Source organism: Sinocyclocheilus grahami, unplaced genomic scaffold (assembly GCF_001515645.1).
Source record: "Sinocyclocheilus grahami isolate Dianchi unplaced genomic scaffold, SAMN03320097.WGS_v1.1 scaffold5.1, whole genome shotgun sequence".
NCBI lineage: Eukaryota > Metazoa > Chordata > Actinopteri > Cypriniformes > Cyprinidae > Sinocyclocheilus > Sinocyclocheilus grahami.
Window position 1 is genome coordinate 6,276,611 of NW_015505184.1, and position 12,388 is coordinate 6,288,998.

Below are 12,388 nucleotides of genomic sequence, written 5' to 3' on the forward strand. Positions count from 1 at the left end.
AGTATGAAAAATGTCCAGAGTTTTCATGTTATTAGATTTTTTTTTACAAAAAAGTTATTTGTACCAAGAGGGTGTTTAACCCCACGGACTATGATTGAGAGAAAAAAATATGTAATTCTGAAAATATTTTTCTTAAATAACACGTAGCCTACCTACCTACTCCCTACAGGCCCTACTGTTCTCATATCAAAATATAACTGTGATTTTCTACGAAACAATAAGCTTTAAATCACTTTTTTTTTCTTACTGCCGAAAATTAGATCATTTACTGTTAAATCGGTTTTCTCTCAGATACATCACCAGTGTAAGGTTCATGGTGAAAATTTCTACATCACTCTTGAAAACGTAGTCCATATTACAATAAAAATGTATCTCGACTTTATCGGTTATTTTGGGATTTTGGGACAGTAGGGGGCATTTTCCTCCACTCTACCCCTAGCGTTCGCCTGAAATAAAGCTAGTTGCCCCCCAAAAAACAGCATCCAAAAGCACATACCCCCTTATTTAACATATACTCGAAGAAACGAGTGTCTGAACTACACTGAAACTTTTCTTAAATGGTTGGTTTAGTGGTACTTTCGATGATTAAACGCGTGTATGGGCGCTTCACGCGCCATGAGAATAGGCGGCAGTACCGAGTCTTTCGCTGACTATTCAAATGATAATCGCCGAGAGACGCTTCTTGTTCCGGGTCGTGTTGTTTTGTTATGCTAAGTGAAAAACGGGTTTAAGAGCGTCGTGTTGTTTTTTTTAAATACACTTGTATTTTGAGGTTTGGGAAACAGATCAGGACGCGATGCAAAGACCACAGTTTCGCCATCCCCGCCAGGGCTCTGGTCCGCGGGCCGCAGGCTTCCGCAGCCCGCCTCCAGCCTTCGACAGGACAGGGAGTATGTTTCCATCGCCTCCGTGGGCATTTTCAACCCCACCGCCGCCGTTTGGACCTAGATTTGGACAGTGTTCTCCCAATACCCCACCGAGAGAGTTTGGTGGTAACAGAGGCGGCGGCGGCGGTGGTGGTGGGAAGTATTTTAACGGTCAGTCTCCGGCTCAAACCCCGCGCAGATCGAGCCCCAGTCCCCGCGGCGCACCGTTCAGACGCTCGCCGTATGAGAGTCCCAGACGACACTCTGGATATCAGGTAGTTCACTCACGTTCAGGGCCAAATTAAAATACTAATGCGCAATTTGAGTTTTAAACATTTTTGTGCTGTAATTTCACTTCTCTGCGGTATTTTGCTGCTCTAATCCGAATTCATTTCTGCGATCTGTGAACGTTTGTTTTGTTGTTGTTGGTTTGGACACTACTATACAATCTCTTGAGTAACTGTGGTCGTTTTAACGTCTTTCTGCATGACAATTTTCTTCTTAAGGGTTCACCACGGACATCCACACCGTTTGGGTCAGCGCATGGCAGGGAGAGAGGGACAAATGATATGGAAAAATATTACAAACCATCAATGCTCCAAGATCCCTGGGCTGACCTACAGCCCATCTCAGTTACACAAACTCAGTCTAAATGCAACTCCAAACAAACCAATACAAGCAGACAAGGGAGGTACTACAATTAAACCTTTATCTAACTTCAGTGAGCGGGAAAAGTCACTGAACAGTCCTTTTTTATTTAGTGCACCAGTAGTGCACTACATTTTTAAAGTCAAACGGAGCCAGCCGAACACATGGACCTGAGGCAGGATTCACCAGCAATAATTATTGAGAAACTGACTTCACAACATTTTCTAAAATCGTATGTACTTGCTTGTTTAAAGAGACATTCTCTTTTACTTTTATATCTGCACCTCAACGACAGCATCATAAAAATGGGGTGCTATTGTAACTGGCTGCCTATTCCTAGTAGTTTGCCATCTCTGGCCCACTCCCATGGAGTTTGTAAATCCTTCATTGAATTCAGAGGAATATGTCTTCAAGCTCAAAATGCAGTCTAACAAAAGATGTCTGATCAACACGTCCATCTACCTCTCAATATTGACTGTGTGCTGTTAACTAGAACAGGTCAGGTCAAGTATTTGTAAGTTTGGCTCCTTTACTAATTTTCTATGGACTGTTTATTTTGTTTTTGTACTTTTTATTTTTGGTGACTTTTTTTGGTTTTATCACAGTCTATGATCATTTCAACATAGACTGGCAACAGACATTGTAATCATAAACAGCCCACAAAGAACTATTGTTGAATTATAAGCCAAATATAATTAAAAGTTGTAATGCGATACAGTCCTTGTCAAAAACATTGGAAGTTGAAATCTGTTACACTTTATTTACTAAAACCATGTTTAATATCTTCAAAATTAATCTTACCATGGATAATGTAGATAAAACACCGTAACATTACTGCACATCTCTGCAAGTTGTAATTCAGTCTTTTCTGTAGGCATTACATTTTTGCTGTATAATATACCATATGAATCTCATATTGGAGGTCTACAAAAATAAATTTTATTAATGTAACAGAAACATAACATTTTACATTTTAAGTTCAGTATGCTTAAATGTTTGCATTTCATTTTCATTCAATATTCATATCACCATAATTACTGTTGTAATACATTACATAAGTGCTGTCAGTTTTTTTTTTTTTTTTGTATTGGTTGTCAGCTAGTTCTTTCGATAAAGCTTATAATTTGCCCTTACCCTATTTTGAATTCAGATTTCTGCATGTTCAGCGTTTTGCCAAGAGACGCCCAAAATATAGAATGAAAGTGTAATCTAACTGTAGAAGAAAGACTCATACAATAGAGGCTTATATTAAAATGTCTTGTATTGTAAACTATTTTTTTTGCGCTCAAAGACAGTCACTTTTTAAAGTAATAAGGGGTCTCTTGAGGCGTCAGCTGTTGATATGTCAGCATCATTGCCACATGGCAGGCTTACCGCACAAACAGACCAATCAAGAGTTTGTTGAGGGATAGTAACCCACTATGACTGACTAAACAAAGGGAAAGAAAAACTTGCATATGCCAAAGTACACACATAAAGATTTGGGTAAAGACAGTCACAACTTAAAAGAAGAGTACAGACAGTTAACATTTAAAAGAAACCGTAGTTTTAGCTGCAAAAGAAAAAAAAACGGTAATGTGGAAATAAACGGTCAACCTCATATTTATTTACACATGGATGTGCTTATTCAAAACCATTCATCAAAGGGTGACGATTCTTGTTTACTCCAGATCTGCAGGTGTCTGAAAAGCAGATTGTGATATACTCTTCCCCTTAGAACTAAAATTCAGAAAATTTTAATTTACAATAGAAAATATAATTACACCGGATAAACGTAGCAAGAAATATTCAGTTGCATATAAGTTATAATAAACACAATACACAATTCAGTCTGTGTAATAAAACGTTCCAACCTGTTTTCACAGTTAAGTCAACTCAAGCTAAATGACGTTCTCGTTTCTAAATTGCAAAATCTGTGTGATTTGGGAGCCCTAGATAGCACAAAACAAACCTCTAAATCTAGTGCCATACACAGGGATGAGTGAATAAGCCCTTTTAACTACAAACATTTTATGTATGTGTGTTTTAGGAGAGATTGGGTTATGTTAAATCACATATGTAACCATGGACCACAAAACCAAGTCATAAGTGTCAATTTTTCAAAATTGAGATTTGTACATCTTCTGAAAGTTGAATAAATAAGCTTTCCATTGAGGTAAGGTTTGTTATGATAGGACAATATTTGGCTGAGATACAACTATTTGGGAATCTGAGGGTGCAAAAAAAATAAAAATATTGAGAAAATCACCTTTAAAGTTGACCAAATGAAGTTCTTAGCAATGCATATTACTAATCAGTTTTAATATATTTATGGTAGGAAATTTACAAAATATCTTCATGGAACATGATCTTTACTTGATATCCTAATGATTTTTGGCATAAAAGAAAAATCGATAATTTTGACAATGTATTTTTGGCTATTGCTACAAATATACCCCAGCGACTTAAAACAGGGTCACATATTTGAATCGAGTTTGGTGCACTATTAGACTCATTACAATGAAATAAAGGACAGTGCCAACTTTTCTGAAATGCATGGGCTTTTACCCTTTTTGACTGTCTGAATTCAAAGAAAGGTTTTAGTAAAAGAGCCAATTAAGAATAAGCTCCATTGATTCCTGTGTTTATTAGCTATTTTTAATAATTTGAGCATTTGCTTGGGTAATATTTAGCATTCCCTATGTTAGGCAAAGATATATAGCTATATAAAAAGCATGACCTAAAAGCATTTGTGCAGCTTGACACCCAAAATTTTTGTAACATTAAGGCTTTACTTTAGGAAGTAAAACAGAACAGAAGGTTTAAATCCTCAAAACACGCCATGAACTTGCTAACAAATAGTTCAGAGTAGTATTATTTTTCCTACAGTGTTAGTGTTTAGCAATCAATTTACTCACATTCAACTAAAAGCAACTAAAGTAAACAATCTAAGTCATTAAAAATTATTATAGTAGTCAGTTCTGGTGTGCTTGAGCTGAGAAATGTTTTCATCTGATATGTCAGACCTTTGATACCGTTTGCCATTTTAATGCATGTTGTTCTGCCCTTTTATACCCTTTGAGAAACAACAACGAGAAGAAACAGACACAGCCTGTAGTCTAGATGAGTTTTAAGGAGATAATGTGATTAGGCCTGTCGCAATAATCAATATATCGACTTATCGTGCAATATATGTACATGACATCAATAATTTTTGGTAACGCAATATATCGGCCATTATATTTACTTAAAAAATAATGTCACCATGTTTTGTACATTCCACTTGCGCCTGTCTTTTGCAACTTCTCGTACATAACGTGTAGTCGTCATGAGGTGCTAGTTCAAATTTAAAAAATGCATCTTCAAAAAAAAAAGCTTAATCTGCAGATATGGTCTTGTTTAGGGATCTGTGCCTTTCCGTATACGGACATCTGACTGCTAAGTAGTGATTGTGTTTTTCAGTTATTTGTGCATTTTTCTACTTGTTACTTTGCACTTTTTGTTAGAAAATGTTTATTTACTATTTATTCAAGCGTTTTAAGGTATCTAATATTTTGATACTTAATTTCCATGATCTAAATCGCTTATCGCAATTATTTCTGGGGCAATATATCGCACAACAAAAAGTTATCATCGCGACAGGCCTAAATGTGATGAAACCTGGTGGATTTTTTTTGGAAGCAGTGGAAGGGTAGAGAAAAGATGTTAGTGTTATAGTGCGACCCAGTCGTTATAAAATGCAACATCTTTCTCGAATTCTCTTTGCCAAACTTTTCCTCTTCTTTTTTCCATTTTTCTCTTTGCCATCTTCCATTTTTCTGGCTCTGATTTCACGCATTAGATCAAAAAACACCTGGAGAGATTATGAAGTTTGTATGAAACATTAGCACTGCTAATACAGAATGATTCATTCTGCTTAGTAAAGGGATAGTTCACTTAAAAAATGAAAAATTGTCATCATTTACTCACCCTCAAGTCATCCAAACCTGAACATTTTTCACAATCTCTTTTAAAATTCCACAGAAAAAGTCTTGAAACAACATGTGGGTGAATAAATGACCATTTTAATTTTTGATTGAACTATCCCTAAAAGTATCACATGTAATTGTTGCCAAACCAGTTTTTGCAAGGCCTACCTTATCTACGTTGGCACGGGTTTTGGCAGAAGTCTCGACGTAGCTGACTGCCCACTGATCTGCTCTGGCCTTGGCCTCCTCCACCCCGACTTGCCGTCGGTCCTCCAAGTCTGACTTATTTCCCACCAGCAGGAAAGGTACGTTCTCCTCCTCTTTTACCCGAAGGATCTGTTCTCTGAAGTTTAGAGATAAAATGAGAAAACTCGTGCAGAAAAAAACATTTTGCTGCATGAACATATTTAGCTAACCTTTTGACTTGTACCCTGCAATACCAGTGTTGTGTTAATCACCAGTTTTCAAGTCATCTCTCTACCTGAAATCAGCAGTAGCAGCAAAGGATTCAGATTCTGTGATGGAGAACACGCAGAGAAATCCCTCTCCGCTGCGGAAGTAATTGTCCCGAATGGCAGCGTAGTCCTCCTGTCCCGCTGTGTCGAGGATGTCGATCTGAACCTCCTCTCCATCCAGAACCACCTTTTTTCTGTAGCTATCAGCTTTGGTGGGCTCATAGTCTTCCACAAACTTTGAAAGAGATCAGCACAATTATACTTTGTGGTTAACCTCAATGTACACATGATGTGAAATTCCGAAATATTAAGTCTTACCTCATCATACATGAATTGCAGTGTTAGTGCCGACTTGCCCACGCCACCGCTGCCCACCATTATTACTTTGTGAAGGGCCAAAGCATTCCTGTTAGCAGCCATGGCTTCAGGCAACGAGAGATGGGTGGCAATGCAATGAAGAAGTAGTGAAAAATCAGAGGTAGATGGGTATTAAGGGAAACCTAGAAGGAAGAACTTCGAGAAGAAGAGAGCAGATGATAAAAAATGGTGCTTTATGTACAGCAGTAACTATTTTAGTCATTCAGGAACAATTATCAACATTCATTACTAATAATATACCTGCACCCTTTCAAGTGAGTCAGACATGTTTTGGGTGGTACTTTGTCTTCCCATCATTCACCCTGCTAATAATGATGATAACACAGGCCTACTTTCTGTTCGGTCCCCTGAGAAAATGCTAAAACAATGAGGCTTCTCATAAAAGCTAGCATAGCATTTGTTGGTTCCCTTCCTAACTGACACTGACACCATTGCTTACTAGAGTGAAGCAAAAAAACACATACATTTGTCAATTCTCTTAAAGAACTGTTGATGGTTTGCCCAAAAATGTAAGTTCTGTTATCATTTACTCACCCTCATGTTGTTCCAAACCTGTATGACTTTCTTCTGTGGAACATAAAAGATGATATGTTAAAGAATGTTGATAGCCAAACAGTTTTGGTGACTTCCATTGTATAGACAAAAAAAAACACTACTGGGACATTTCTCAAAATATCGTATTTTATGTTCCACAGAAGAAACATTTCATACAGGTTTGGAATCAAATAAATGGTGAGTAAATGATGACAGAATTTTCATTTTCAGGGTGAACTATCCTTTTCAATCTTCCTGTCAAATGTAATCAATGTGGAATTATGCTTCCATATAGCCAAATAAACCCAAACTTTAAAACACAAGAGCAGCCAACTGTCCAGATTGTGAGACTAGGTCATAGGTGTAATGTGATTATATGTATTGAGTATATAAAGAAAAAACCTCTATGAAAACCTGAAATCATAGGCGGAGTCACTACACAATCATATAGGATTACTGCTGTTGACTCGTGCACACTGCAAACAACATCAGTTGCTTTAGGTTTACACAGCTGGTCTGTGGTGTATATGGATAGGGTGCGGCATACGTTATGCAGGATCGTTGACTGCTTCCACATGATTGACGCCACATTAACAAGCTTGTTGGCACAAAGGGTGAGAAAAAAACTGAATGGAATATTTAAATGAGCACTTGATTAATGGGGCATCACATTTCTATAAAGGTGCCTCAGTAGGCTTTTGTTTGTGGCCCTGGTTCATTTTAATAACACATGAGAAAGTTACAGGGCTGCAATGTGGCATAAAGTGTATAGCCATAAAGAGGCTATATAGCTGTAGCAATAGCCAACAATACATTGTATGGGTCAAAGTTATTGATTTCTCTTTTATGCCCAAAATCATTAGGATATTAAGTAAAGATCATGTTCTATGAAGATATTTAGTACATTTTCGACTGTAAATATACCTAAACTTAATTTTTGATTAGTAATATGCATTGCTAAGAACTTCATTTGGACAACTTTAAAGGCGATTTTCTCAGTATTTAGATTTTTTTTTTTTTTTTGCATCCTCAGATTCCAGATTTTCAAATAGTTGTATCTCAGCCAAATATTGTCCCATCTCATCTCAATTTAAAAAAAATACCCTTATGACTGGTTTTGTGGTCCAGGGTCACATTTTATGAATAGTTACACAGGTTCCAACGGCCTTTATATTTACATTTAAAATCTAAAATATGTGCTGTTAGAGTCGCTATAATGTAACCGTATGTGCAGACATCTTTTAGAACAGGGTGCGGAGGACTTGTTTCTATGACAAATAAACAAACTAACTTTTTAGATTATTTTTTAAAAAGTATTTCCTTGTTTTATTGTTGTGATTATTTTTATGATTATTTTATTCCTTTTATGTAAAGCACTTTGAATTACCATTGTGTATGAAACGTGCAACATAAATAAACTTGCCTTGCCATTGGGTCGTGATCCATTCCATAACAATTGAACAACGGCTACAAGACATGCGCGTGATATTTGACACCTGTACAGTCGTTTACAGGAAAACAAGACATGCGTGAATTGTATTAATTCACTCAATAGAAACTAGTGAGGGAATTAGGTTATTCTAATGCCGGGGTCCTATCATTCAAAAATCCCGACCATTCAGAAAGTGCTCATTGATACAGCTAATGACTGCTGCTGAGCTAGCAGGCTAACTCAGTTGTGTCTAAATGACAAGCACGAGGGGCAGCTGCTGTAGTTCACGGGCACTTGGGAGTAAAATCACGACTGATTTTCCTGTTATATTTAAATACTGACAGCGCGCTAACTGCCACTTCCGTGTTTAAGGGAGGATTTGGCTTTAGCACCCCACAGCTAACAGAGAAAACGAACTACTTGAAAACTTAGTACGTGGTGGTATATCAAACCATCTAATACAATAAACGAATGGCAGTGTGCTATCACAATAAAAGTTATAGAAAAAGTGTGTACACATCAGATACTTACCAAATGAACGGGCACTTGCGTGTTCGGCGTCTTGTTAGCTTTGCAGCTACGAGCAGATTTGTTTTGCTTCAATGCATGACTCAGAAGGGAGCAGCACTGCTGACAGCTTCGGCTGGCTGGGCTTGGTCCTCACACGGACTACCAGTTTACTTGTGAATAGAAAGAAAATAATGTTCGTATATGCTAAGACCTGAACGTGTTAAATAATGCCACATAACTCGATGGGTTACGTCTCCGATGTCTTTCTCATCTACAAATAGTTTTAGTGGTGTTTTAAAACTTTCTGTAATTCCAGCGTCTTCTTGTCGATGATACGTCTACAGTACCGGGTGTACAGTAGAGACTCAAAGTAAAATGTTATGTTTTGCGATGTCATTACCACAAGAAATTTGTCCGCCAAGAGGTCTCCTGGATAACTGTGCAGCACCGCCAGGAAGACCAGTAGAAAATGCAAGTGCTTTTTAATAGGCATGTACATGTACACTTAGTCATTTAGCAGACGCTTTTATACAAAGCGACTTACAAATGTAATATAATATATATATACATGTAATTATAGTAGTTCAACCCCACAAAAAATCTAGCCACTAAAACTGCTATGTGATTATGAAGTTGACAAATTACATACAGATCTCCTACTGAAGCCCATAGTGATGGTGAGCTGAACTGTCATACCAGCAACTTTCTAGTTTCATAACTAATAGAATTAAGAAACGTTATTTAGTTAGTTTGTGAAATAAAATATTTATCTCAATCTGAATTTCATTTAATTACCTGCACCATATCATAACAAGAGGCATCTGCAAATAAATGATAACAGAATAAACATGTGTAGTTCATATTAACAATAAATATTACTCACCGGCAGAAAGTGTCTTATTCTTTATATATTAATTTTAAGCAAAGTGTGCAGTCTTTTGATGTTTTGCAGCTTATATCATTTTATTTGATCAAAAATACAAGAACGGTCATACTGTGATATACTATTATACTTTAAAATAACCGTTTTCTTTTTGAATATATTTTAAAATATAATTCCTGTGATTACAAAGCTGAAATTTCAGCAGCCCTTCAGTGTCACATGATTCTTCACAAATCATTCTGATTGGTTCTCAAGAAACATTATTATCAATCTTGATGACTGCTGCTCAATATTTTTGTGGAAACCATGCTACATATCCTTCAGGATTCTTAAATAAATGGAAGGTTCAAAAGAACAGCATTTGTTTTGAATAGATGTACTATAAATGTGTTAAACCACAACATAACTTGTCTTCAATGAATCACAAGGAGATATTCTTCATCATGAGGTAAAGCCATTTGAAGAGTGTTTATTTGGTACTCTGGTGAAAATGGATGTAACAAGATTAACTAAGAAAAATCAGGTTTATGAAAAGAAACTAAAATGAAAAGTAAAATAACCCTGAGGCATGTAGTCGAGAGATTTAAAAACAAAAGTAAATGCCTCTGTTTAAACACTGTTTTGACAGTATATTTGTGATATAATCATACATTTGGTTAATTTGACATCTCTGCTGGCTTTGCATTCAAATGATGCATTCGAGGCACTGAGCTCACGGCGTTTACATAAAGATTGCTGAGTGTCTATATCCAGTCAGCTGTGCAATTTATTTGGAACTATGCAGTAGTGCCTCTCACAAGTGTCTGGTTTTAAGCATCATATATAACTTTAACCATCTTCATACAATATATCTCAGTCAATATCTTACACAAAAATCTCCTGACACATGTCTCATTTACAGCCCTTCAGTCATATTGGAGTTGCTCTCCATTCTTTCCCCTCAGTGAGTGCGCGAGGTTGGTGGATGAACGCACTGTATCGCACACCCTGGTTAGCAGCAGAGCGAACAAATCCGCTATTCGCAGTCATAGTAATGGCCCGCAGGGTGTCCCCTGTCCCAAAGATCATCAGTGATCTACGGTTGACCTTTGAGCTCATAACCAAGCGTTGTGTGCGCTCAGACGGCTGATCCGGAACTACTTTGAGCCTAGCTAGCAGCTCCTCCGCTCTGGATTTTTCTCCCAGGCCTCCTAATGTATCCAAGATAACGCGGAAATCCTCAACCGCAGAATGGCAAGCAAACAGCTCTTTTCCCTTAATGAACTCCTCCAGCCGGGGCAGGACCTTCTCGTGGCGCTCCTGTGCAGCCTGCTCCGTCAGCACCACTTCCTTAAAAGTGAAGTGACAGTTGCTGTGGCTGAGGGACGACACATACGTGATCAAAGTGGTGATGTCAAGGTTCACCCTGTTGCACACGTCCACCTTCACTTCAGTGGGGAAGGCAAGGCTGGCCACAATGGTGTCTCGATCAACACGGGTGTGCATGAGGTCTGTATCGTCACTGTCGTCATCATCATCATCCTCCTCCTCCTCCTCTTCTACCTCAACCAAAGCTTCATTCTCTTCTTCCTCTTCCACACAACCATGTTTGTCTTCACTGTCTTCGTCCTCTCCACCTTCGATTATTGTATTAACAGCAACAATGTCACCTCTCACAGAGATGCCCATCTCTTTGAGCTTGTCAGCCATAGGGCTTGAGACCCCATTGTAGAAGGCAAATATGATGTGAGGGTTGCTGTACTGCACAGGCTGCTGCCGACTGGCCTCAAGGAAATCTTCTGCTTGTCGTATCACGCTTTTATCTCCGTACTGGCCACGGCCTTGCCAGATGTTGTGCAGCGCCTCTGCCTTGCGCCCGATTGCTTTCACCCAAGTGTGTCCGCCGTTCGCCACCACGTCGACCACCAAAGTCTGCTTCTGGCCGTCAGGGCCCTCGTAGGCGAACGCGTGCAGGACGCTCACCACATTCTCTAGATTCTCGGCCGATTCGACGATGGCCCTCAGATGAGTGAGATTGGTACTTTGCAGGTGGGACTCCTTGATCACAACCTTGCCGGCCTCCACCTTCTGCAGGAACTTGAGCTCAGCTCGCAGCTTACTGCAGAGTTTAGCACGTCCCTCAACCTCACGGCCTTGGCGACTGCAAATCTTGTCGACTCGCTCAAGCAGCTCCTTGGCTACTCTGATCAGTTCCTGCAGAGTGTTGTAAGTTGCCATTGCTGTTGAACATTATTCCTACAGAATGAGAAAGAAAAATACTTAAATAATGACCACAGAACTGTGACAACATGTGTATGTTTGTATACTACATTATGAATAATAGCTAATGCTTAGAATATCTAAAAAAAAATCAGTTTTACATAGAAAATTACAATTGAAGGAATAGTTCAACCAAAAATTAAAATTAGCTGAAAATGTACTCACCCTCCGGCCATCTAAGATATAGATGTTAATTATAAACCACGGATTTGTTCCTTACAAACATTCAGCTTTTCATTTCACAAGATTTTAATTGATGGACTAGAGTCAAGTGAATCATTGTGATGTTTTTATCAGCTGTTTGGACTCTCATTCTGATGGCACCCAATTCACTACAGAGTGATGTAATGCTAAATTTGTGATGTTTTTATCAGCTGATTGGACTCTCATTCTGATGGCACCCAATTCACTACAGAGTGATGTAATGCTAAATTTGTGATGTTTTTATCAGCTGATTGGACTCTCATTCTGATGGC

General features: G+C 38.2%; 3 protein-coding genes across 10 annotated transcripts in view; 1 reads left to right on the top strand and 2 right to left on the bottom strand.

Moving 5' to 3' along the window:
* The first annotated feature begins 655 nt into the window (after window positions 1-655).
* LOC107585495 (M-phase-specific PLK1-interacting protein-like) lies at window positions 656-3,637 on the top strand. The gene is made up of 2 exons (XM_016272533.1): window positions 656-1,141; window positions 1,373-3,637. Exons 1-2 carry the CDS (start codon window positions 797-799, stop codon window positions 1,568-1,570), a joined length of 543 nt encoding a protein of 180 aa, XP_016128019.1. The 5' UTR covers window positions 656-796; the 3' UTR covers window positions 1,571-3,637.
* Window positions 3,638-5,067: 1,430 nt separating this feature from the next.
* On the bottom strand, window positions 5,068-9,222 carry LOC107585502 (ras-related protein Ral-A-like). Of its 6 annotated transcripts, none has more exons than XM_016272545.1 (6): window positions 9,171-9,222; window positions 8,792-8,940; window positions 6,235-6,861; window positions 5,943-6,151; window positions 5,630-5,804; window positions 5,068-5,346 (listed from the first exon to the last, which is right to left on the bottom strand). In XM_016272545.1, the coding sequence occupies exons 3-6, from the start codon at window positions 6,334-6,336 to the stop codon at window positions 5,224-5,226; spliced, it is 609 nt and encodes a 202-aa protein (XP_016128031.1). In that variant the 5' UTR covers window positions 6,337-6,861; window positions 8,792-8,940; window positions 9,171-9,222; the 3' UTR covers window positions 5,068-5,223. The 6 variants fall into 6 exon arrangements, with proteins under 6 accessions (XP_016128031.1, XP_016128065.1, XP_016128047.1 ...); XM_016272579.1 differs by having other exon boundaries at window positions 6,235-6,429; window positions 6,829-6,861; window positions 8,792-9,214; XM_016272561.1 differs by having other exon boundaries at window positions 6,235-6,641; window positions 6,829-6,861; window positions 8,792-9,214.
* Window positions 9,223-10,291: 1,069 nt separating this feature from the next.
* The window catches only part of LOC107585545 (UPF0415 protein C7orf25 homolog), a 4,108-nt gene continuing 2,011 nt past the window's right edge, over window positions 10,292-12,388 (bottom strand). For all 3 annotated transcript variants that reach the window (XM_016272612.1, XM_016272602.1, XM_016272621.1), the window contains exon 2: window positions 10,292-11,888. In XM_016272612.1, the coding sequence (XP_016128098.1) occupies window positions 10,563-11,870 (1,308 nt within the window). In that variant the 5' untranslated portion in view covers window positions 11,871-11,888 and the 3' untranslated portion in view covers window positions 10,292-10,562. The remainder of the gene's footprint in view (window positions 11,889-12,388) is intronic.